The sequence below is a fragment of the Puntigrus tetrazona genome, chromosome 8, assembly GCF_018831695.1.
Source record: "Puntigrus tetrazona isolate hp1 chromosome 8, ASM1883169v1, whole genome shotgun sequence".
NCBI lineage: Eukaryota > Metazoa > Chordata > Actinopteri > Cypriniformes > Cyprinidae > Puntigrus > Puntigrus tetrazona.
This window is the reverse complement of record NC_056706.1, coordinates 4,523,991-4,548,372: the sequence shown is the minus strand read 5'-3', so window position 1 is coordinate 4,548,372 and position 24,382 is coordinate 4,523,991. Positions and strand designations below refer to the sequence as shown.

The window sequence follows — 24,382 nt, the reverse complement described above, 5'->3', positions numbered from 1 at the left end:
CTATAGTTACTATAGGTAACTAAAATTCAGACGTTTAAAGAAATTTTCCTTTACTGATTTTATTTTAGGTATTTTCCAAGTTAACATTTCTCTTTTTCATTTAATTTAACACTATTTACTTAAATTACTAGGAATTTTATTAGAGTTAATAAAAAACTATGTAGACACATTTAAAAAAAAATGACCAAAAAAACAACAAAACTACTAAAAACTAAATTAAAATGAAATTGAATTTTTTTTAATTAATTGTAAATATATTTAAATGAATAAATGCATGATTAAAATGTAGAAAAAACTAAGATTTTGTCAGTTATCCATGCTCTCATTCTACTATATAACTTGATGTGTTGATTTCTGGCTAGATGGCTAGTTCATGTTGACAGTTAAACCTTAAACCTGCCTGGAAAGGTTGGACTTCAGTGCTTCTAGATGAGTTCTTTGTTTTTTATCTCACCATGATAAAAAAACCAAACCCTCATGTTCTGACAGTTTCTCCTCATCGTCCCCCATCCCCCCCTTTATCTTCAATCTCTTTGTCTCTCACCTCTTTGTGCTATCTGTGTTGGTCTGGACATGCACAGATTAATTGATAGCCTGATTAGCAGTGACACAGTAAAGAAAAAGCACATCATCTCTCTCATGACATGCTTCTTTTCCTGAATAGCAATCGACCGTCAGCGTAGACCTGATACAGATTACACTGACTCCCAGGAGAGTGTGTCATCATCCGTCCACCACTCCCTTCCTCAGCACGTGTCCTCTCTCTCACACGCTCTCACGAGACGCGGCGAGAATCAATCAATATGGCCGTCAAGGCGAATGGCACCGCATAGTCTTCTGGGAGCTGACGGCAGGTGACTTTGAGGCCGTGGGGTCCATGCTAATGAAATTGTGAGTGCCTCTGGATGGGCGATGGTGAATCAATCAGTTTCAACTTCTGTTTACACGTCACCTGAGAACGTGTATGAAGCGGTCAGCTATTTTGTTCTCGTACCCCACTAAAGAAATGTAATCGCATAGCTCTGTTCGTTTACTGCTAGGTGAAGCAAATAGAAAAAAGATGAGTTTTTGGAGGTTATTGTTCTCTTTTATGCTTTTTTAACTTCAGTTCAACCTCAGATTTATGCTCAATCATGTTTTTGCTGAAGTTTTTTTTTTTTTTTTTTTTCCAATAGAACTTTGTGTCTTTTTTTTCTTTCCTTTTTTTATTTACGAAATCATAGGTGCGAATTTATTCTGACTGTACAAAATACGTAAGTATTTATTGTGGATTTATTTATTTATTTTTTTTTGCCAATTTTAATGCAATTTATATTTGTTTGTAGATGTTCATTTATTATTATTTTTATTATTATACATATGAGTGGATGATGTGTCTAAATTTATGTACTTGTTTATGTTTATAATTTTTGTTGAAATTTGTTAAAATTTATGTTGTTTACTTTTAACTCAATTCAGCTCCATTCAGTTATTTAAAAAACGGATCTATTTTTTTAATAGAATGATCTTTTTTGTAGCATGGAACCATACCTGTGAGAATCGCAGTGGTTTTTATTAACCTTACAGCGTTGAAGACAAGGGTACACAAGCTACTGGTGTTGTATTACAGCTAGTTAATCAGCTCTTATCTTGATGTAAGCGGTCTCCCTAAGGACACGTCTATCGCTTACACTGGAATTTAGGGGTCATTATTTTTGACAAAAATCAAGTTAACTGGCCCTGCATTCTCCCTAATTTCTTGGCTGTTTCCCGTTCCTGCCTCACCCCAGAATTCAGGCAGCTGCCTTTTCAGTATTTCACAATGCTGCTATTGTGTGGCTTTAACATCACGTACTCTACAAAGAACTTTACTGTACTCTGCTAGTAACGTTCTGAGAAAGCTGATGGTTGCAATAATATAACAACATGCTAATTGTTCTAGAAGATAAATTAATCAATCAGTATGTAGACATGTTGTCTGCGAGGAAAATGATAAACGATCAGGGCCAGTGCCCAAAAGATCCAGTTCATGAGCTAGTTGAACACTGTGATCATTTTGACATATTTAATGCTAAGTAATAGCATACTAAAAGTTGAGTGGACAAAGCTAACCAACTGCTTGGTAATCACTAGTCATGATGATATCAACTAAACAGCCAAATCATATGAAAGCAAAGCAAAGCTATTTCAATAAGGTGTGCCTCAGAGAGATGTTATTCGTCCATTAAGATTTCATTTTTAGTTACCACAGTTGTTTACCTATTTAACCCTATGACAGTATTTCAGTCACGTTTGACTATTTTTTTAATCCAGGCTAACCATTTTTCTGCTCCGGGGCACTCAAGAACCACTAATTAACAGCTATAGCTTCAACATAGGTTTTATGCGTCATCTTCTCATATAGTACATCACTTGACAGACAAAATGTTCTCGTCCCTGCCAGAAAATAATAACCACCTGCTTTCTGAGTGTACTTTTTAATTTTATTCTAGTCATGAAAAAACGTCTATAATGGGTATGTTTTTTTTGCTGGGCTGAAGCGAAATCCAAAGAAATTCACTTTTTTCCAAGAAGAGAGAGGTGTGCAAAATTCTCCAAATGAGTCCATGAGCATAAGTGTTGCTAAGCGCCGATGACCCCTTAGCGACAGGCACCGGCCGTGTTACCGGGGAAACGTACCGCCAAAGGCCTTTTTTACACAATGCCCAAGTTCTGAACCAGGCTCTTGATGGAGAGGGCCCTCACAAAGAACCCCATTATCCTCGATGCAGGGTAGCGGAAGCTTTTTGAATAAAAACACTTACGTGTTATTTTTGTCAGGCATTTTGAACCACCTCACCCTCATTATTCTATTATTCTCATCAAGTGCTCAATCAGGCATTAGCCGTTTTGCACCGTACTACAGAGAGGAACGTGTTTTAACGATCACCTGGGTTGCATGGGTTGAAGAGTTTGTGCCTGACTACGGCCAAAAAAGTTTCTCAGGTAATTTTAGTTACTCGTTCGTGACATTTCAATGCAGTCACAGGCTTGATCCTACAAACTCTAAACGCCATTAGGTTGCTGTGCGGAAGCAGGTGGGCCTTATTAAAATAAATTGATCAACTAATGCGGTGATCAATCCACTGTATATGTCCCAGGCGTAATGTATCGCATTAACTGCACCCTGAGCATTTCTCCATGTATTAAGAGGCTCAGCTGCGCTGGAACCTCTAAATGAAGAAATCCCTCCAAGAGTGATGCACCAGAAAAAATGCTTTAGGTCAGCGTGCTCGGCTCATTTATGGTGACACATGTTGCTTGCATCCATGTGGCCGTCTTTCCTTATCCTCCTTGCTTTAGGAGAACTGCTCATGCCATTATTTATTTCCAATGGCTCTCAACCAAACCAAATCACATCATCGTTGGACTGACAGAAGCTGTATCCTTTATCATAACCCAGAATTCCCCTCTCACAACCTAGAAATTAGCCCATGACGCAACATTCGGTGAAGTGAATTATACGCTGTTATTACTGGACTGTCGTTAGTAATGGGATAGCTATGATTCAATAATTAGGTTACCGTAAAGTAATGCCGCACACACAGCGGGCTAATTTTGCTCGTACCGTTGATGCCCTTGTGTCTTTTTTTGTGCTGAGTCTGGTCCAATTTGTAACTTAATTAAACGTACAGGTCCTCCATCATTAAGTTATATTGATTTTCATTCTGTCACTCGAAGGAGACGCCATTGACAGGTCAGCTGGAGCCGAGCGTATCCAGAGAGATGAGGTCTATGAAAACATCTTTTAAACAATAAAATCCTATTACAGACTAAATACTTAGTTCCACCGAGTTCCACTTGAATTAATTGCAATCACTTAATTTCAAGAGAAGGCTGCTTTTCGAGAAGCAGCATTTTTCCCCCTGAGTCAATATCTCCGGTTATTCATCATAGCCGCTGCCATAAACGGTAGCACCGTATTAACTTAGCTCCAATAAGTGGATTATTGAGCACACCAATTTTTAAGAGTGGTCTCTTTAAAAACCCACGTGCCGCTTGCAGATATTATAACCTTTGATTAAACGCGCGAACGGGATTGAAATGTACCCCAAGGATGCGCACAAAGCTAAATCAAAATGGAGGAAATGTCCTTTATTCCTGTGATAGCACCCATCCCGGTTTGGTTTTGCACATTGGTGGCTGCTGATAAATTGAGGATGGTTTTAGAGGTAAGATTACCTTGCTGTCGTTTGTTAGTCATTTCCAGTGAGGCCTCTGACAGAACCAGGCCAGGCTGTCTACACATAACATGCTGCGATACAGTGGGAAGACAAGCTGGAGGAAAATCAATTCACTACTGGCAGAGATAAGCGGTATTGTATGGGCAAACACAAAGGCTTCCACCCATTTACACACGCAGGCTAATCTCCTCAAAGCAAACCTTTCAACGCAGGAGAAGCAATATACAAGAAAACATGTCAATTTCATGCCAAAAATGTAGAAAAAAATGCCTGTGTATCTATATTATCAGTGTAGCTTTTTCAAGTTTAGATATATATAGTTGCATCTAAATATTTGTACATTTTATAAAGATACAAACATTACAGATTTCATTTTCATAGATGCTTTTGTTTTCACGAAACAGCATTTTAAAAGTAAAAAAAAATAGGCTTTCTTTATGCATTGCAACCATTGTGATGTAAATAGTCCCATTCAGTGCAACAGTTTGCATAAGAATTGTTTTACAAAAGGTTTACACATCCGTTATGCTCGTTTCATCCTATTGAATGAAATTAACCAGCAACAAAGAATACGGTAATTTGTCGAATGCATAAATTTACGGACGTGCTTTATGGAAAGACATTGTTCGAAATTTCTGGCATTCACACGCTCCTGTGATTTTTGCACCATCCTGCGAAGAGCGTTATTCCATAGGCCTTTTTAGCTTGAGAGCGTAACAGCCCAACAAATTCCAAGATAAGTTAATGATGCTGAAGCCGTGACCTCTGACAGTATGCGGGTCGCCTGTAATTGACCCCAATTAAGACCCCAGCAGCTGTGTCTCATAGAGATGTATGACTGCTGGGTGCCTGGCGTCAACAGGTTGAGTGAGGCTTCGCTAGGCTTTTCACCACCTTTTCCACTGCAGAGCTCGCTTGAGTTCCTCCCAGATATTTTCCCCCCCAGAACAGCTGCAGAAAGACTCGGGCTTTACCGCACACACCACCGAGGGCCATTTTCCACTCTTCAGGGCCTCTCGGACGGCTGGGGAGCGATGTGGCACCGCTTGTTTTCTCTGTTGTGATTTATCTGGGCTGTATGGCTGAATGAACGCTGATGTAACAGCTGACGTTTCAATCGGCCTTAATGACCGGCTGAGGCATGAGGTTTTGTCGAGGCAGGGTGTTCTTTTGCTTTTTTTTCCAAAATAGATTTTGGTTTGGCCATAAATGGAAATAAACGCAGTGCAGTTTTCACTGCTGAGGGGAGAATGCGGTAAAAACGAATAGCACTGTTTATTTGCACGTTTTTTTGGTACTATTTGTAATTTTATTGTGCTAAAGTAGATTATATACATTTATAGACAATTATATTTCAGTTTATCTCACTGTGAAATATTTTATGCAATGTATTACTTGTAGAATGTATAACATTTACTAGCAATTTATAAATGAAAATAGTCTCAGTATTTGATAATCATGCAAATCAGGTAAAGGTGCTCTCAAATGAAAATATTTCCCTGCTCTAGCAGCATAAGTGAATAAGTTTTGCACCGAAACGCCACATGATCAGTCCTTAATAGTGAACTAGTTTGGGTGCATTAATAAAGCAAATTTATGCATAAATCCTTTGGAAAACCATTCATATGTATATAAAGCCAGTTTGCATTCAGTGCAAAAAATGTTGATTTTTGCACTAAAATAAACCAACGCGCTCAACCGTTTATTCCCTGAGTGTTTTCGTAGTTCTTTGAAATGGCACGATTGCATGTTTATCAGGGAAACAAAGTTAAAGTGCGGTCGTGGCTTTTCGTAACGCCGGAGCTTCTTCGCTCTGGTAGGTTTACTCCAGCTCTCTTGGACTCCTCGTGGTGTCTTGAAGTCTCTTAAGCAAGCAGCCGCCGATCGATGCGCCTGATCAGCGATATTCTCTCAGGGTTGCGTTGGCTAAGTGCTCTCAGTGTTGTTGCTAATTAAAACCCAGACAGTAAAAACCGCCGTCACCTGCTTTCTCCTCCACCTGACGATCTGCAGCCGCATGCTGGAGACGCGCCATAGCAGGACTTAATGAGCAGTTCTTCAGCAAAACGTTTATCTCAGCAAATAAATTTACTGTGTCTGTATGTTTTATATATATTTAAATATATTTGTGGCTATATATGTTAGACTGTGTGTGTGTGTGTGTGTGTGTGTGTGTGTGTGTGTGTGTGTGTGTGTGTGTGTGTGTGTGTGTGTGTGGTAAAAGCATACAATTTTACCATGATATAGAGATGACACCCACTAAATTGTCATTCAGTATAACAACAGTTCATATGCTTACAACCAGAATTAATAAGATGACATTAAAACCCTTAAAGTGCAGCAACAAAATTCTAAGTAATTGTCATTTACGTTTACAAATAATGGTATGGTCATATTTGGTATGGTATTATATATTTTAAAAATGTATGTATATATATATATATATATATATATATATATATATATATATATATATATATATATATATACAATTCTATAAATAAGTACAGCTTATTAAATACAGATCAGAATAGGTATGTTAGAAAATGATTAATTTAAAGATTTTACCTTTTTCTGGAGTAGACACTTCTCTCACATTTAATATGCTTTCTTTGTATATAAAATCACTTCAGTAAAATGAATTTGATGTAAGTTTAATCGCCGTCTATGGCAGGTGGGTATGTGTATGTGATTTTTCTAATATCAGTCAATAAAAATTACATGTCACGTTTTTTTCAAACACACATTAAAATGTATTATTTTTATATCATTGCTCTTTTGTTGTTTTTGATCGCTTCCATCGTCCTCATTTGTAAGTCGCTCAGGATAAAATAGCGTCCTAAAAGACTAAACGTAAATATATATTGTGTCTGATGAGAAAAGAGGATAACAAGTCGTTGAAACTCTTGTTATCTTTCCTTGTCTTGGCATGGCCTCATCAGCAGTGAAATGAGTGCTTGTGGAGAGAGCGAGGCGATGGCGTTTTCATCGTCTTTGTCAGTGTGATGCTCAGATGATGTCAGTCACGATTGGCCGGGGTTTTTTTTATTTTTTTCCTTCCAGGAGTGCTGCGGAGTGTGCAGCAAATTATAGATCTGGATTTAAGTTAATTTCCATTGGGTCAGGAAAGATGTTATCAGGATTGATTGTGAGCAGGGCTTCTGGACAAAGCGACACGATAACATCATCCTCATCCGTAATGGTCTCTTGAGACGTTCACATGATGTCAGTGGTGATTGGGCATATTTTGCCACGAGTGCTATTGAGTTCGCGAGCGATCGTTTTTCTTACGGCAAAAAAAAAAAAAAAAAAGGTTTTCTTCGAGCGTAAACCCTTTTTCTGATATAGATGTTGTTTCTTTCCCGCAGTATTGGTATGATGGGAATGAGATGGGAGACCTGCCTGTGGATTTCTCCATCGTATGGGACGGTGACTTTCCCATCGACAAGCCGTCATCCATGCGAGGTAAGAAATCTCACGCTTCACCTTCAGCCCCCTAGTGGCATTTCTGCAGCCAAAGAGAAGAAATATTGAAGTTATCCCCTCTGCATTCATATTTTATCGACGTTCCCGGTGTCTTCTTGATGTGGGTAGGGTGTTGCCTTCGTGTAAAGTAGAACTTAATGCATCTTTTATTTTATTTTATCTGGATATCTGTTCAAACACACTTAGTCTGCCAGGTGTTTTCTCAGTCGCCGTGGCATATTTTATTGATAACAAGGCGCCTGCCTGCTTCGGCCTTATATAACCTCACATTACCGCGGAGGATGGTATGGAGTCCCGAGTCCGTCCGCTCTTAACCCGTCCACACGGCTGTCTGTTTGCATTTACTTCGAGTCGAAAGACCTCCTGGAGTCCAGATATATATATATCTCCTGAGGAGAACTTCATCAGGTGTACAAAGTGCTTTCAGAGAAAAAGAGGCGAGGGAGGGATAGAAAGTCACAGCTCACTGTGTATCTGCAGATATACAATCTCTGTGGTAAATTATTGGTGTTGTGTGTTTATTAGCCCGTGATCGTGTTTTCAGTGGCCTGTCATTCTGAGCTCAGATGGGCAATTTAGCCTCGAGATCCACCTTCCCACAGCTGCCTTCAAAGATACCTCATTTTGGACTAAATCCAAGCCACCTTGTTTTTGTTTTTTTTCAGTAGCAAATCTTGCAATGTGAAGCTTTGTGAAGATTTTTGTCCAAGATGCCAGACAAAGCCTAGGCAAATATCCACATGTAATGTAAAATATTAAACAAATATTTCGTTATTTTGTTTGTTAGTCTAATTATGTAATCTAATACTAATACATAATTAATGCATAATTTTTAAGTGATATATTTTACGTGTACATAGAAATTAATATTAAATAAAGAAATATGAAATAATATTTAAATAAATATTTAATTTTATTATAAACTTAATTGTAATAAAATTAACATATATCAATATTACATAATATTTCTAAATGTAATATTATAGAATATAATATAAGTGTATTATATTATTAATAAACATTTAACTTATTATATATTTTGATATTTTAAATGAAATTTAAATATTTTAAATAAAATGCCCATGTGTCATATAATAAAATGTAAATATTAAAATAAAATAAAATAATATTATAAAATAATATAATGCATTTATAAATATAATTTTTATTTATACATATTTTCTTTTTATATTTTGTAACTAACTATATTAATCCTGTTTTGTATTATTTTTTTTTTAAGATCTATCAAAATATTTCTATTATCTATTTTTAAACATTCTTTTATATACGTTACAGATACAAATATTATTATTTACTACTGAAAAGTGTTATATTTAATGAGCTGAGCAGATGTAGAACCCTCTGCAAAGATGACAATTCACGAGATGCTTTCTGTGAACATATCTGTTCTATATCTATATAGATATCTGTTCGGATGCTGCCTGTGTAGACAGTGACTAGCAAGTGAGCTCACTAGAGTTTGGAACAGAGCCGCTGTGTATACAATTGAACGTCTACACCCACTACAGCAGAACGCCTTGGTTTTCTGCTTCCTCGAGGCCTCGGGTCAGAGTTATTAGTTTGTGTGGGCAGCACATGAATCACGGCACGGTGAAAGCAGGCGTGGGTTTCGCCTCGGCTACCTTCCCCTTACAGTTCAATTATCGATTGGCACCGCACAGCTGGCACCACTCCAAACATGGCCTGCGTTTAACTGCCCAGCTGAGAGGACGGCTATATTCTCATTCTGTGTGTGTGTGTGTGTGTGTGTGTGTGTGTGTGTGTGTCTGGGCGCAGCTCTCCTGTATAAGTGTGAAGCTCAAAGGGACAGCTGTGGACTCTGTCTGAAGGCAGACAGCATGTTTGAGTGTGGCTGGTGTTTGGCCGATAAGAAGTGTCTCCTGAAGCAGCACTGTTCATCACCCGAGCACAACTGGATGCATCAGGGACGTCGCAACGTACGCTGCAGCCATCCCCGAATCACTAAGGTAATACGCACACGTCTTCTGAAAACCTTTCTGGACAGTAGATTCGTATTGTGTTCGGACAAGCCGTAACCTAAGCGTTGAAGTAAACGGTGAGGTAGTAAATGAATTACGTTAGGGACACTGGGTATAGGTGATAAATCATTTTCTGTCAAGAACGAAAAATTATTTCTGTCAATAATGGATGTCATTTAATAATAATTTTGTCATTTAATAATATTGTTATTATTGGGGTGTATTTATTTAATTTAGTGCTGTCAAATAATCTTAATTAATCTCATCCAAATTTTTCTTACATAATACGTGTATTGTGTATATTTATTATGTATGTATATAAAAAGACACACGCTTACAGTATATATTTTTAAAATATTTTCATGCATTTGCATGTATATGATTATATTTATATTATTTATATAAACCAATGTATCATATTATGTGTGTATTTATATAGACTTAATACATATAAACAATTATCTTTACTTCATTAAAATGCCCATTCTTTTATTCTTTTTTTTTTTATTTATTTTTCATTATTTAATTTTATGATTTATTTATTCATCAATCTATGTTTAGTATCTTTCATTTTACCATTCTCAGAAGTAATGCGATTTTCAGCATCAAAATGTGCGTATTTATTTATCTTTTTGTTCATTAAAGGTTTTGTCTGACTTTTGTACCTTCATATTTCATGAATAATCCCTATAGAGTACGGTTAAAAGCACAAATGAAATACACGATCTTCCTGCACGACAAATATCCCACACCGCACCTTTGAAAGCGGTGACCTTTAAAGCTCTTAGAATTAGTTTCTTTTATATCCTCCATTGAGAAGCTGTCATCTCCGTCTTCATAGATCCGTCCGCTGACGGGGCCGAAGGAGGGCGGCACACGTGTGACCATCGAGGGAGAGAATCTGGGGCTGCAGGTTCGAGAGATCACACATGTGCGTGTGGCGGGAGTTCGCTGCAACCCTGCTGCGTCTGAATACATCAGCGCTGAGAGGTGGGTCGAGCTTCCCGCGCTGCTAGTTCGTTTGAACTGGTTTTTGGCCAGCGCTTAGCGCCGGGGTGATTTCTGTGTTGTTCTTGGCCTGCAGGATCGTGTGTGATATGGAGGAATCTCTGATGTCGAGTCCCCCTGGTGGTCCGGTGGAGCTGTGTATCGGTGACTGCAGTGCTGAGTACCGAACCCAGTCGTCTCAGATGTACTCGTTTGTGGTACGTCCTCTACTTCTTTGTTTAGGAAAGGAACGGCGTTATTTAAAGACACAGTGGTTGTCTCTTGGTTGTGGAATGTTGCCTTATCAGGCAATAATGTGGAGAAAGGAAGGCATCAAAACAAATCCTAATTTAATCCCATAATCCTGTGTGTGCAGACCAGTGATTGGTTGGCAGAATAAATGCCATAGTGGTTGGAAAAAGTCAATGTTTTTTTTATTTATTTAGAATATATTTTAATTGTAAATAACTTTATACAAATATTTATAATGAATTTATTCATTTATGTATATTTTTAGAATAGTGAAATGTGTTTTAAATATGCATCTTTATCTTTTGTCATTTATATTATTTATGTTTTTGTTCATTATCTGTTTTGTTCCATTATACGCTTTTTTTTAATACTAATACGTTACATTTTAATACTAATCTGTTTATTCATAGTTCATTTATATATATATATATATATATATATATATATATATATATATATATATATATGCATCTTTATCTTTTTCATTTATATTATTTATTTACCATTTTAGCACTAAATCATTTACTAATAGTTCATTTGTATTTTATTATATATATTTTTACATTATTTGGAATCAAATGTCATCATTATTTTGATTCTTAGAAATGTTTTCTTTAATTTAACCTTTTTATTTAACTTAATTTAACTATAATTTTACAGTTTTTATCGACAAATGCATTTATTTAACTTTACACATAAAGACATTTCAATTTGTGATTCCATTTCTGCCAGAAACAAGCATTGCAAGTACTAAACACTCTATAGGTTATTAGAATTTGTTTTAGAATGCTAAATGTATTTCCATGGCAATTTCATAGGGTCCTTCATACACAAAACAACACTTGACTGGCCCTTCGATTTTACACCTAGCGGTTGTATTTTAATCGTTCTTTTCATATCGATTTCCTTATCGCTGCTAACATTTTGTTTGCGGTGATTTACGCGCAGCTAATCAATACGAATCCATCCTTTGAGACTCAGCCAATCTGATTTTGCACATGAAACCGATGAATCGTTGGGATTCCCACTCCTCCATCCCGTTAGCCAATCAAATCAACCGGTGGAGCCCATGTGATAATGGAGTTGAAGGAAAGGGGGATGTAAAGAATGACAATTACCCCTTCCTCCCCGCTGAGTTTTAAGTGGTGCCCAGCAGGAATAGGGCATTAGTCTATTATCCCGAGCCCAGGAGCTTTACTTAACACACACACACACACACACACACACACACACACATATATATATATATATATATATATATATATATATATAAACAGATGACCCTGCCTGGATTCCCTCAACATCTAATCAATAGCGTCCAGGCAGCTTCAGTCGTGCAGAAGGGTAAAGCAAATGAAAACACGCACTCCGACCAATTACACAGGTATGCAACTAATTACTGCGAGAGGACGGCGCCTGACAGGTCCTGCGCTGAAACAAACGAGGCCTGCGCGGCGCGAGAGCAAGCAGGACATTTCTATTACAGTGATGAGTGTAATCTCTTGGTGTTGTACCAGAATGAGCAAAACAAGCGTCCGTATCGCGCTTCGTGAACTCCATCTGTTCGGAAGTTAGCGCTGCTTTTCTCGTCCCTCTAGACTCCGAGTTTTAACCGAGTGCGGCCGGAGAAAGGACCAGTGTCCGGCGGGACCAGGCTGACCGTCTCAGGCCAACATCTGGACGCCGGGAGCACCGTGACCGTGTTTTTGGCCCAGGAAGAGTGTCTGTTTGTCAGGTGAGCAGCGTTTTTAACCGGATCTTCCGGCGCTGAGCGCATCTGGGTCCCTCGACATCTGGGGGGATGCAGTTGGGCTTCGGAGGAAGCGAGATGTGTCATTTCCACATGAAATCAAGTGAGCGTGCGCGGCCGTCCTCAAATATGTCCACATGCTCGTGCGCCAGGAAACATGATGCATTACTAGTTGTGATTGTTAGCGAGCGGTGTGGTGATTAAAATGGAGTAGCATCTGCTTAGAAGATAGAGATCTGTAATGCTGTCGGTTCCTGGTTAAAAAGACCAGTCTAGACCGGTTTATGCCGTGATGTTCGCAAAATCTCAGCTGGTGAATTTGGTCGGCCAAAGAAAGCAGTAAAAAAAATAGTTAGCACTGTAATCGTTAATATACATTATTTGTAATGACTGTTTGAATATTTAGTGACTACAGTGATTATATATAATTACTATTCTATATATATATATATATATATATATATATATATATATACTTTTTTTTTTTTAAATGAACCATTAAACATTTAATGACATTTAATGAAAAAATATTATTTTGTTTATTGTGGTATTAAACTGGTTTTATTTATGTAAAAAATGTTTGTCCAACTTATGATTTATTTTTTGCTACAATAAGTTTCTGAAATTAAGCAATTATTACACACTAAATTGTTCTAGGTCACTAAAGATAAGGCTGAAAAACCATGTATTCCCGTTCAAGTTTAGACCTGGTTTATGATGGTCTGAATCTGGTTTGCAAAAATAATTAACTTAAAGATGGAAAAAGAGTAAGTTTTTATAATATTATATATATTTTTTCCATTTCAGTCAATCATTTAGCGTAATAGTTATTAAATATCTATTAAATATTACATTTAAAATTAAAGTATATATAAAATTAAAGGTATATATTTAATATAAAGTATATATTTGAATGAATAGTGACTACAGTGATTATTAAATTGGTTAACAATATGTGTGTACATTAATTTGCAATTTATTTCATAAATTTACGGTTTATTTTGCAATTTGTCACTTATTAGGTTTTTGACATAGTTATTTTTATTGTGTTAGTAAGCTGTATTTTTTTTATACCTAATCAGAATATCCCAACTGCAGTTTGATTAAGATTAATTGGAATGCACAATGAAAATACAAAATTGTTAAAAACTGTTTTTGCAAATGAGCTCTTCAGTTTTAATGGTTATTTGAACATTTAATGACTACAGAATTAGAAGATGAAAAAAAAATTCTCATAAAACAATTTTTTATTTATTTATATTTAACTTCTGATTCCATTTCCCCCCAAATAAGCAGTTTTTTGTAATTATTAAACACTAATTTGTTCTGGATCATTAAATCTGACATTAAGGTGCCTTTAAAGCCAGCCTGATAGCAATTTATGCAATTAAAAGCTAAAAAGACCAGCATGTATTCCCGTTCAAGTTTAGACTGGTTTATTTCAGTCTTATAATGTTGATAACCAACAAAACTCAGTTGATGGTTGCCCCAAACATTTAGTTTGTAGAGAAACCAGCATCCAAAACGCATTAGATGTCCTTTCAACCATATAAAAAATGGCTTAAACCAGTCTAACGTGATTAGCTGGTCTCCCGCCCTGAGCAAGATGGTCTGTTTTGATGGTTCTGAGAGAGTTTAGGCACTTTTCGTGTGGAAAACCATATCAACATCAAACAAATAAACCATCTTTTAGCCAGAAAAGAACAGCAAACCTCTTTAGGGCGTTTTGAAAATTTGAAATTAAAAGCAACAATAGTATAAAAATGGCTTTACGTATTTCAAGTTTTGTGTAATATAATGTGATTTTGTTCCAACAGGAGAACGGTGCGTGAGATAGTGTGTGTGACGCCACCCTCAGCGTCAGGTTCTGGGACTTCATCTGTCAAGCTGTTCATTGACAAGGCCGAAGTCACCAGCGTTACGCATTACATTTACACCGAAGATCCAACCATTTCCAGTGTGGAGCCCAACTGGAGCATCATTAAGTACGTTAACACAATCTCACACAGGCTTAATAACTCCGTTCCAAACCCTAGAGAGATCCCTCCCTGCCTGCTGTCTACACAGGCTAATACGTCTCGCTAACTTCAAAGACGCCATCCAAAGCCTAATAGAATTTTTGAAATGAATGAATTGAAATGCTCCACGTGGGCAGAAACTCACTCACAGCTGATTCCAATAGAGAGTTAGCATACGACTCCATAGTCTGATTAGCACAAAGATATACATATATAACAAGTTCGAGTAATTGTAATTAAATGGTTTGAGTGAAATGTTTTACTTTCAGTGTGATTAAATGGAAAGAAGTATAATCGGCCCACCATCCAAAAATAGAATTGGCGCAGTGCTTATTTCAGAATTTTGCTGCTTATTGTTCACTAGAACCTAAATTTGGATTGGCTTGTAATATACCACGGTCGTATAGTCGCTCGATTTGAGGTATGAGTATCTGTCGTCTAATTGAAGTGTTGTTTGTTTGTTCTGACAGTGGCAGCACCACCCTCACGGTCACAGGAACCAATCTGCTAACCATTCAGAAGCCCAAAGTCAGAGCCAAATATGGGGGAGTGGAGACCACAAACGTGAGTTCCCGACCAGCTGTCCTTCTCCTCTCTCTGCCCCCCAGCATCATTACGAACAGCTTGTTGTTTACGTGATAAGGACTAATGTCTGGATGTTCCTCTGTAGGTTTGTACGCTGGTGAATGACTCTGTCATGACGTGCTTGGCTCCGGGCATCATCTACACCAAACGCCAGGTCCCAGATTGCGGAGTTCATCCGGATGAGTTCGGCTTCATCCTGGACCATGTGTCCGCCCTTCTCATCCTCAATGGAACTCCTTTCACATACTATCCCAACCCGACCTTCGACCCCCTCGGGAATGCTGGGATTCTGGAGGTCAAACCAGGATCGCCCATCATCTTGAAGGCATGAATTTTGTCATAATCTCATCACTCTGTTTTTATTCTTTTTCAGTTTGCATTTTTTAGTTTTTAAAACTAAAATTTATATATATATATATATATATATATATATATATATATATATATATATATATATATATATATATATATATATATATGTGTGTGTGTGTGTGTGTGTGTGTGTGTGTGTGTGTGTGTGTGTATATACAGATATAAAAATATATATATATATATATATATATATATATATATATATATATATACATACATACATATATATATATATATATATATATATATATATATATATACATATAATGTATGAAATATAACCTAGACATTCATCAGTTTCCATGATGATTAAATTCTGCACATTACATGGTGATGATGATAATTTTTGGTAAATTAATTTTTCCTGTGCCTTCATTTGTAAACAGGGCAAGAACCTCATCCCTCCTGCTCCCGGCAACGCCCGCCTGAATTACAGCGTGATGATTGGAGAAACGCCCTGTCTGTTAACAGTCTCTGAGTCTCAGCTGCTCTGTGATTCCCCTGATCTGACCGGAGAACAGCGAGTGTTGGTGAGCATCCTACAGCTATGACATTTCCCCATTATGCATTATAAACAGCTAATCTATAAGGAGCCTCTCGTGCAGCTGAAGAGCAAAACCTGCTCACCACTCACTGACACACTGTACTGACCGAGAATTCATGGCGCCTTATTTATTGTATATCAACCAATAAAGATGGCAGAAAATGAATGGATGGCTATAAGATGGCGAAAATGCTGAATGTTTGGTTTGCGTGGACTCGGGCATTGTGCCTCTCATTTAATCAATCTCGTAATAAGCCACTGCCGCATAGCCATTTTTTACCTTAATGCTAAAACGGAAAACATAAAGGTCAACTGGAAGTGGCTCGCCGTACATTAAGCACTTATTAGGATTATAGGGAGCGCTGATACAAGCAATTTCCCACGTAATCTAGCTATCTGCTCTCCCGGCAGCTCAAACAATTATTACAAACAGCAGACAGGAATCCTTCATAACCTCCCTGAGCCCTGACATATGCTTAGAAAGAGCATTTGAGACACGTTCAGCCCCCTTTATTGATAATAATGGCTTTCATTAACGGTCATTGCTCAAGAAAACCTCATTTGAACACTGACTCTAAGTATCCAACTTTAACACTTTTTATTCTTCACCGTTTGTGCTGCAGACATGAATGATGCCTCAAATCATGTGGTTTTTTTTTTGGTTTTTTTTTGAGCAGCTGTGCCGATTCAACAATTTAAAATACTGCTGTGAAACAATTAATTATGATTAATCGCATGTTCAGATAATGTGTGTGTACTGTGTATATTTAATATGTATATATAAATACACACGCACAGTATATATTTTAAAAATATTTACATGTATATGTTTACACTCAATATGTAAATATTTTTAATATATAAACCTAACACTTTTTCATAAGTGTATGTGTGTGCATTTATATATGCATAATAAATATAAACAATGCACTTGCATTTATGGTAAATTTTATGTGTGTGTGTGGATTAGACACACACATCGGGACAGACAAATGCATTAGTTACTATTAGGTTTATATGAATTAGAAATGTAAATCTGAAAATATAATTATTAGTCTAAAATTGTACATTTATTGTGTATAATGTATGTAATATTTATTAATGTAAATGTAATATTAAATACTGACACATACAGATACACAAATTATTTAATGCAATTAAAACAAGAATTAATGATAGTACAGGTATATAAAATTAAACTGAATCATTCTGAATGTGTGCAAATATCACTTCTAAATCAAATCAGTGAAACATGAATTGAATCAATTTCCTATCAGCATAAATATTCACACCTCTGAACTACACAGCAACTCCCCGGCGCACACTCTAGCATCATGACATGAATTTCTTCCGAAAATCTAGTTTTGGTTATTAAATCACTTGAGTGTTTTGCCAATATTGTTACCCGAATGCAAACCTTGTTGCAGTAATTACTTTTAGAACTGATCAATAGCGTCAATCCTAATCAAATCGAGGACCTCTTCATGTAAGGTACACTACATTCACACTATGCCACTTAATTTCATCCAGCACCTTCCCGTTTGATTGATTATCACTAACTCTGTGGACACAAAGATTGCGTGTATCAAATAGCCGATATTCAGTCGAGCTCCGGTTTGTGTGGAGAAACACCCATAAAAAAAAAGGAAAAAAAGAATGAGGGAGAGAGGGAGAGACATAGTAGGATCCAGAGTGCCGGGATCACTCAGCTAATGACCTGACACATATCGACAGCGCTCCAGGATTCACTTTGTTCCCCTCTATCACCGAGTCTCAATAATTCATGCAGCCACGCGGGGCCCGAGCAGCCGCAGAAAGGTGAAACTCGTTAAGACGGACGGCTGGATGCCACGTTTAATTGGTTCGCGAATAGCGCAAGCTCCCGGTACCACGCCTCAGTCAGACCCCAATCTCTAACTAGACCTCTATTACCTGCTGATTCCTGCCTAATTGCCTTCACACCTGTGCCAAAGTGACTTTTTGAAGTAATTTGATGTGGATTAGTGGTCACGGCGTCTGACGGAGGCGTGAGCGATTGTTCTCTCTCCGCAGGTGGAGGAACGCGACATGAACGTATCCAACAAGTGCATAATTCGGCGGTAATTCTAATTGCGAGCTGATTTCATTCAAGAAGAAACAGTATGAGTGCCCTCAGCCAATCAAAAGCCCTCATTATGACCCACTAAAGCCGGCAGGGTCGTTAGATTGAAGGGCCTGGCGCTCGACCCCCGTCTAATGGTTTCTTTTGTCTGTGCGTGTAGATTCTCGTGGGCGGCCTGGAATATTCTCCTGGAATGCTTCACATCTATTCAGACAGCACTCTCACGCTGCCCGCCATCATCGGGATCGGAGCCGGCGGCGGCGTCCTCCTCATCGCCATCATCGCCGTGCTCATCGCCTACAAGCGCAAGACGCGGGACGCCGACCGCACGCTCAAACGCCTACAGTTGCAGATGGACAATCTGGAGTCCCGTGTCGCGCTGGAGTGCAAGGAAGGTAAGATTTGGGGGGAAGTTCAGCATCTGTGTTGCATATGGCCCGTGCCAAGCTGTTTCAGACAGGTGTGGAGAGTGTTTTAATGAGCTACTAATGGTTTTAACCCGTAGGATAAATCAAACAGAGCTGTGATGTATTATTTTATTGTGCGCTCCGTCTCCCGTGGGCGACGAGTCGGATGCGTTCTCTCACTGCAGTAGCCTGGATTCTTGCAGAGTTTGACGCAGTCTTTGTGGAGGGATTGAACTGGGTCATGACGTCATAATGTCCTCATCCTTTGATACCGGTTTTATTCACGGCTTTAAAAGGATCTGTAGCTCAGGCAGACACGGTGCTGTGTTATTTATGCATTTGTTAAAAGAATGCCATGAGATACTGGAACGAATGCAACTTTCTGTTTATGCGATTTTATAGTTTTTTCATTTCTGTGTCTTTTGTCAGTGGGCATAGTTTCCCAGAGACTGAAGCTGTTTGCATTCATTCCAGAAGTGCTGTCATATATAGAGAGAGTGATAGCGTGTAGGATGAAACTTGATCAGATGTCACAGTAAAGACATTTATAATATATAGTTTAAAAAGATTCTCATTCAAATAAATACTTTTATTTTAAACTTTGTTCAGCAAAGAATTCCGATAAAAAATATGATAATAAGAAGACATCGCATATCACCACAATCATATTACCAAAACAGTCAATATTATTGTGCAAAAAAACCTCAATTATAGAGAAAAATGGCTACAATTTTCATGTTTTCAATCAGTGGTGGATAATTTCATTTAATCTCCCAAAACTGATTCTGTGATGAATGTAAAAACTGCCTTATTAGACAAGAAAAGGGTGTTTGATTAACATAAACAAAACAACCAGTTACACTGAACAGTTGCAAATGAAACCAATTAAATTTAAATCGTGTTTAGTTTCATGAAAAATTTCATGAGTAATGGAAATGACATGAAATACCATTTCGTACCACATTGTAACTAATGCCAGTAATCTCAAAATATGGTGAAATATCCCCCTAGTATATCTGTCTGTCACAGCATATGAGGCTTCATTCTAATGGATGCGGATCTCTTCTGTTCTTTATTACTCTCAGCATTTGCTGAGCTCCAGACAGACATCCAAGAGCTGACAAATGACATGGATGGTGTGAAGATCCCTTTCCTGGAGTATCGTACTTACACAATGAGAGTGATGTTCCCTGGCATCGAAGAACACCCGGTTCTAAAGGAGCTGGACGTAAGGAAACTTTTCAAATCTGATGGTTCGATTTCTCTGTCACCAGGTGTCGTCTATCACTCGCAAGTGCCAATAAGTAGGTTGCCACAACTCATAGACCATTTTCTTTTAATCCTCCTGCCAAAAAAGAAAGCAGAAAAAACCCTAGATGTGCTTTAAAAAGATCCCCTAAGCTCTGAAGCTACGGTACTGCTGTCTCAGTAGTGAGCTTCAGAGCGAACGCTCCTTTTTCAGCATGCTTTTTAATTAAAACCTCAGGCAGAATGAAATCAGCAGCCCTGCAAGGCCCTGGTGGAATAGCCGTCTGGAGACGTGCCTTACCAAAAAATGTTTTGAAAATAGTCAGCAAAGAACAATTAAATCTCACCGCAGCAGAGGTTTTTTTCGAGTATGCATTCAGGCAACAATTGTTGTTGCGCATGTTTCTCTCATCTCCTTCCTGTCTGACTTTTCCATTCGTCTTTTTGTTCTCCTGCGTTTTCTTTCGTTTAATCAAACGTTCCTTATCCTCTCAGTCTCCGGCTAATGTGGAGAAAGCCCTGCGCTTGTTCAGTCAACTGCTGCACAACAAGATGTTCCTGCTGACCTTCATCCACACTCTGGAGGCTCAAAGGTCCTTCTCTATGCGCGATCGCGGCAATGTAGCCTCCCTCCTTATGGCGGCGCTGCAGGGACGGATGGAGTATGCCACTGTAGTTCTCAAACAGCTTCTTGCAGACCTGATCGAAAAGAACTTGGAGAACCGCAACCATCCCAAACTACTGCTTAGACGGTAAGAGATTATGGAGCAATTTCTCCAAAGTTATTGGTAGCATGGTAGCAAGGACCTAGCAACCCCCAGAACATACTGTATAACAGCATCCTAGAAAACAACTAGAATACCAACTACATAGCAATGTCTTAATAACCCCAAAAACACTTTAGTAACTACATAATATCCTAGCAACACCCCAGAACATCTTTGCTACTACATAACAACACTCTAGCAACCCCCCAGAACTTATTAACAACTACCTAACAATGCCCAGAACATATTAGAAAACACTCTAGGAACCCCCCAGAATATCTTAGCAACTAGATACAGTTGCTATGAACCCCCCAACCCCCCCCTTCCCACACAATGCCCTAGCAACTTTCCCTGAACACTTGGCATCAGTATATAGCAGCAAAAAGCACCCCATATAAAAGACACCCTAAAAAAAACTCTAAACAGCATAGCAGCTGCATAGCTATACCGTAGAAACCAAATACCTTACTACTTTACGCAGCCACACAGTAGCATACAAAAAACATGCAGACAACCCCACAGTAAGGCCTGACAACTCCTAAACACCTCAGCCATTGCACAGCAACACCCTAATAACACCAAAAACAACTACATAACAATACATTAGAAACGCCCCAGAACATCTCAGCTACTGCTGAACAGTGCCCTACCAATCCCCAGAAGGCCTTAGCAGCTGCGTAGCAACACCCTAGAAACCACTCAGAACACTGTATAATATTATGCACCCACAGAGCAACATGCAAAAAAACAGACAACCTTAACACATAGACAGTTAAGCATTGCAACCCCTTAAATACCATACCAACATCCTGGCAACCTCCCAGAATGCCTTAGCAACGCCCTAGAACCATAGATATGTATGTATACCTAAATGCCTTATTAGCAGCTGTTTCTATGTGCCTGCGATACGTAAGCCGTCTGCCTTATTATAGCGGTCTGACGTCATTCACCATAGTAATGAATAAGTATTCAAAGATGCCACAATCCTGCACACAACGGCTCTGTTTGAATCTACAGCATGGTGAATGACGTCAAGTTCACCGTTCCAATATGGTGGCACAACTACATGTCTGGAGCGGTTCAATGGGGCGTCTATATGTCTATGCCCAGAATACTTTAGCAGCTACATAGCAATGCCCTAACAACCACCCAGAATAGCTTAACGACCACCCAAAATACTTTAGCAACCACTTAGCAACCGCCTAGCAATCCTCCAGCACACTTCAGCAGCCATATAGCAACAGGCTTAAAAACCCACTCGGAACACGCTAACAACCACCTAGCAATACCACACCAACGGACACACAACGTAATTATCACTCATGCATTGCGTTCGTTTTTTCAGAACTGAGTCTGTGGCTGAGAAGATGCTCACCAACTGGTTCACCTTCCTCCTGCACCGCTTCCTCAAGGTTTGTATTGCTCTTTCTAAACAATCGGTCAGTTTTATTAACATGCTATGCAAAGTCCTACGTGAAATTGAGCAACAACCGGATACCTCAAACCGCTCTGAGGCTAACTAGCATCTTGTTTGCGAGACGATTTTCTCGCGCTAAAGTCTGACTCATCGCAAAGCAAAGCTAATAAATCTCGCTAAAGCCTACGCTCCAGATAGCGACTCAGGAATGCCGCGGCTTCCACCCAGCCCTGAAATCAGCAGCGTGGAGGGCACTCGCTCAATCCCACATCCTGTCAGGTGTTCCAGAGATCACCAGGGTGACCCAAACACAGCTGAATTAGACTGAAGCAGATTGAGATGGCTATTTGCACTAAGGGCGGGAACATCAGGCCCTTTGTGCATTCAATGCTGCAATTGCCCTACGGAATGTAGCTCTGGCCGGCCGCCCAGTGTCTTTACGTCCCATCAGTGCAGATGTTAAAGTGTTTTGGCCACCGTACAGGCCTCTAGGAGTAATTACTACGAAATGCCTTCTCGGTATGGCTCTGTTGCTCTGCTTGGGTGTGTTCGTGTGATTTCATATATATCACGAGCCAAAACATTTAGTGTGTTTATATCTGATGTACATTTGTCACGTACATCATCTTATTAACAAACTTTTACTGTTCATATAGAACATATACTCAGTGAACATTCTTCTCTCAAAGCTTTAAACAAATGTTCTTCCAGTAACCTTAACAGAGCTTTCAATAGCGTTCTCGTAAAATTAGAGAAAATGTTCATGGATCAACTTTTAGTTGGACATTATTCTTGCATTTTATTAAATCTTGCTACTTGTTTCAGAACATTCAGAGAATATCAAAAAACAAAATTCCCTTGATTTTTGCTAAATTATGAAATGGAATATTCCTTCAGTGTTTCAATGTTTTAATTAGCATAACCACCAATTTTTTTTTTTTTTTTTTTTTTTTTTACAACTGAGCATTTTTAAATTTAAGATAACATAACATTTTCAGAAGCCAAACGTTTTTAGAACATATTTTTATCATAAAGTAATTCATTTAGAAATGCTTAACAACATGAAATTACATTATAATTATAATGAAATTAAAATATTAAATATGCATTTACAGTAATGTAAAGCATATCTGTGAATCCATATTTTATAAAAAAAAAAAAAAATTAAAATAATTAAAAATACAGCCTAGGCTAGCTGCAGATTAGTTCGATTTTTAATTTAATTTAATTAATTTTTGTTTATTTATTTGATTTTAATTTTGAGCTCAGCAGTCCACTCTCACTATATGCTTTCGAGTTCACTTTTACAGTTTTACGATAGAAAGTCAGGCAGGCTTGAAACCAAATGACGGTCTGTAAATGATGATAGAATTATAATTTTGTGCTGACTTAATCCTACAAGAGTAACATAAATATTTGTTGACAGATATTTAAGGCTTCCTCTCGTGCTGTCAGTTCATGTCATCTGCATTTACACCGCATACGCTAAACCGTGTGAATTTGACTTTCAAACGTGTGCGTTAGCGATCGAAACCTGGCTCGGGTCCCGTGACACACATCTGTTGTGTCATAACAGGGTCTAACGGCCAGACTACGAGCGGCAGACGGAGCCAGAACACCGACATCCTCTAAAAGCAATAGAAAGATGAGGATATGATGTATATATTAAGGCTAAATGCATTTGACACAGAGTTCGGAGGCTGCTTGTTTAGAATTACTTGCAGTTAGGCATGCAATGCAAGCTGGGTAACCCTCTCCGCCTGCGTTAGAAGAGTGTGATTCAGGATGTCATGCTGTAATTAATAATGTCAAGCTGATCTTGCCTAAGAACTAAATAATAGCCTCCCCTCAGTATCGCTGTTTAGTCATCAAACGCTTTTAAGTGGGTAATTGGAGACTTCTCCACACTTCACAAATGCCATCTGAAAAGAACTGTGATCGGACGTGTCTCTCATTCTCACGGCCGCGCTTTCTTTCTCCGCACGCCTTGTTTCTCTTTTTCGCTTCCTTTTGGTCAGAACATGCCTTTTCTTTTCTTTTCATCGCTTCTTCCTCTGTATTTAAAGGTGCAATTAGGCGTTTTCGAAAGTGTGTGAAAATTACAGCTCGTCGTGATTTTATTAAATTGATGTTCTGTGGTATTTCGCGCAGGAAGTTTTCCCGAGTTCTTCAGCGTCTCCTTTTAAAGGTAAAAGGTTTTAAAGGAGACATGTAACGGAAAACGTGATGTCCTTGCTCTTTTGGAA

General features: G+C 38.3%; 1 protein-coding gene across 1 annotated transcript in view; it reads left to right on the top strand.

The window, feature by feature from the left end:
* The window catches only part of plxna3 (plexin A3), a 145,401-nt gene that overhangs the window by 107,097 nt on the left and 13,922 nt on the right, over positions 1-24,382 (top strand). The window contains exons 11-23 of the mRNA XM_043247611.1: positions 7,571-7,667; positions 9,486-9,676; positions 10,530-10,678; positions 10,773-10,893; positions 12,526-12,662; positions 14,495-14,662; positions 15,166-15,259; positions 15,366-15,605; positions 16,039-16,182; positions 18,458-18,692; positions 19,790-19,932; positions 20,448-20,704; positions 22,065-22,131. Coding sequence (XP_043103546.1) covers positions 7,571-7,667; positions 9,486-9,676; positions 10,530-10,678; positions 10,773-10,893; positions 12,526-12,662; positions 14,495-14,662; positions 15,166-15,259; positions 15,366-15,605; positions 16,039-16,182; positions 18,458-18,692; positions 19,790-19,932; positions 20,448-20,704; positions 22,065-22,131 — 2,043 coding nt within the window. The remainder of the gene's footprint in view (positions 1-7,570; positions 7,668-9,485; positions 9,677-10,529; positions 10,679-10,772; positions 10,894-12,525; positions 12,663-14,494; positions 14,663-15,165; positions 15,260-15,365; positions 15,606-16,038; positions 16,183-18,457; positions 18,693-19,789; positions 19,933-20,447; positions 20,705-22,064; positions 22,132-24,382) is intronic.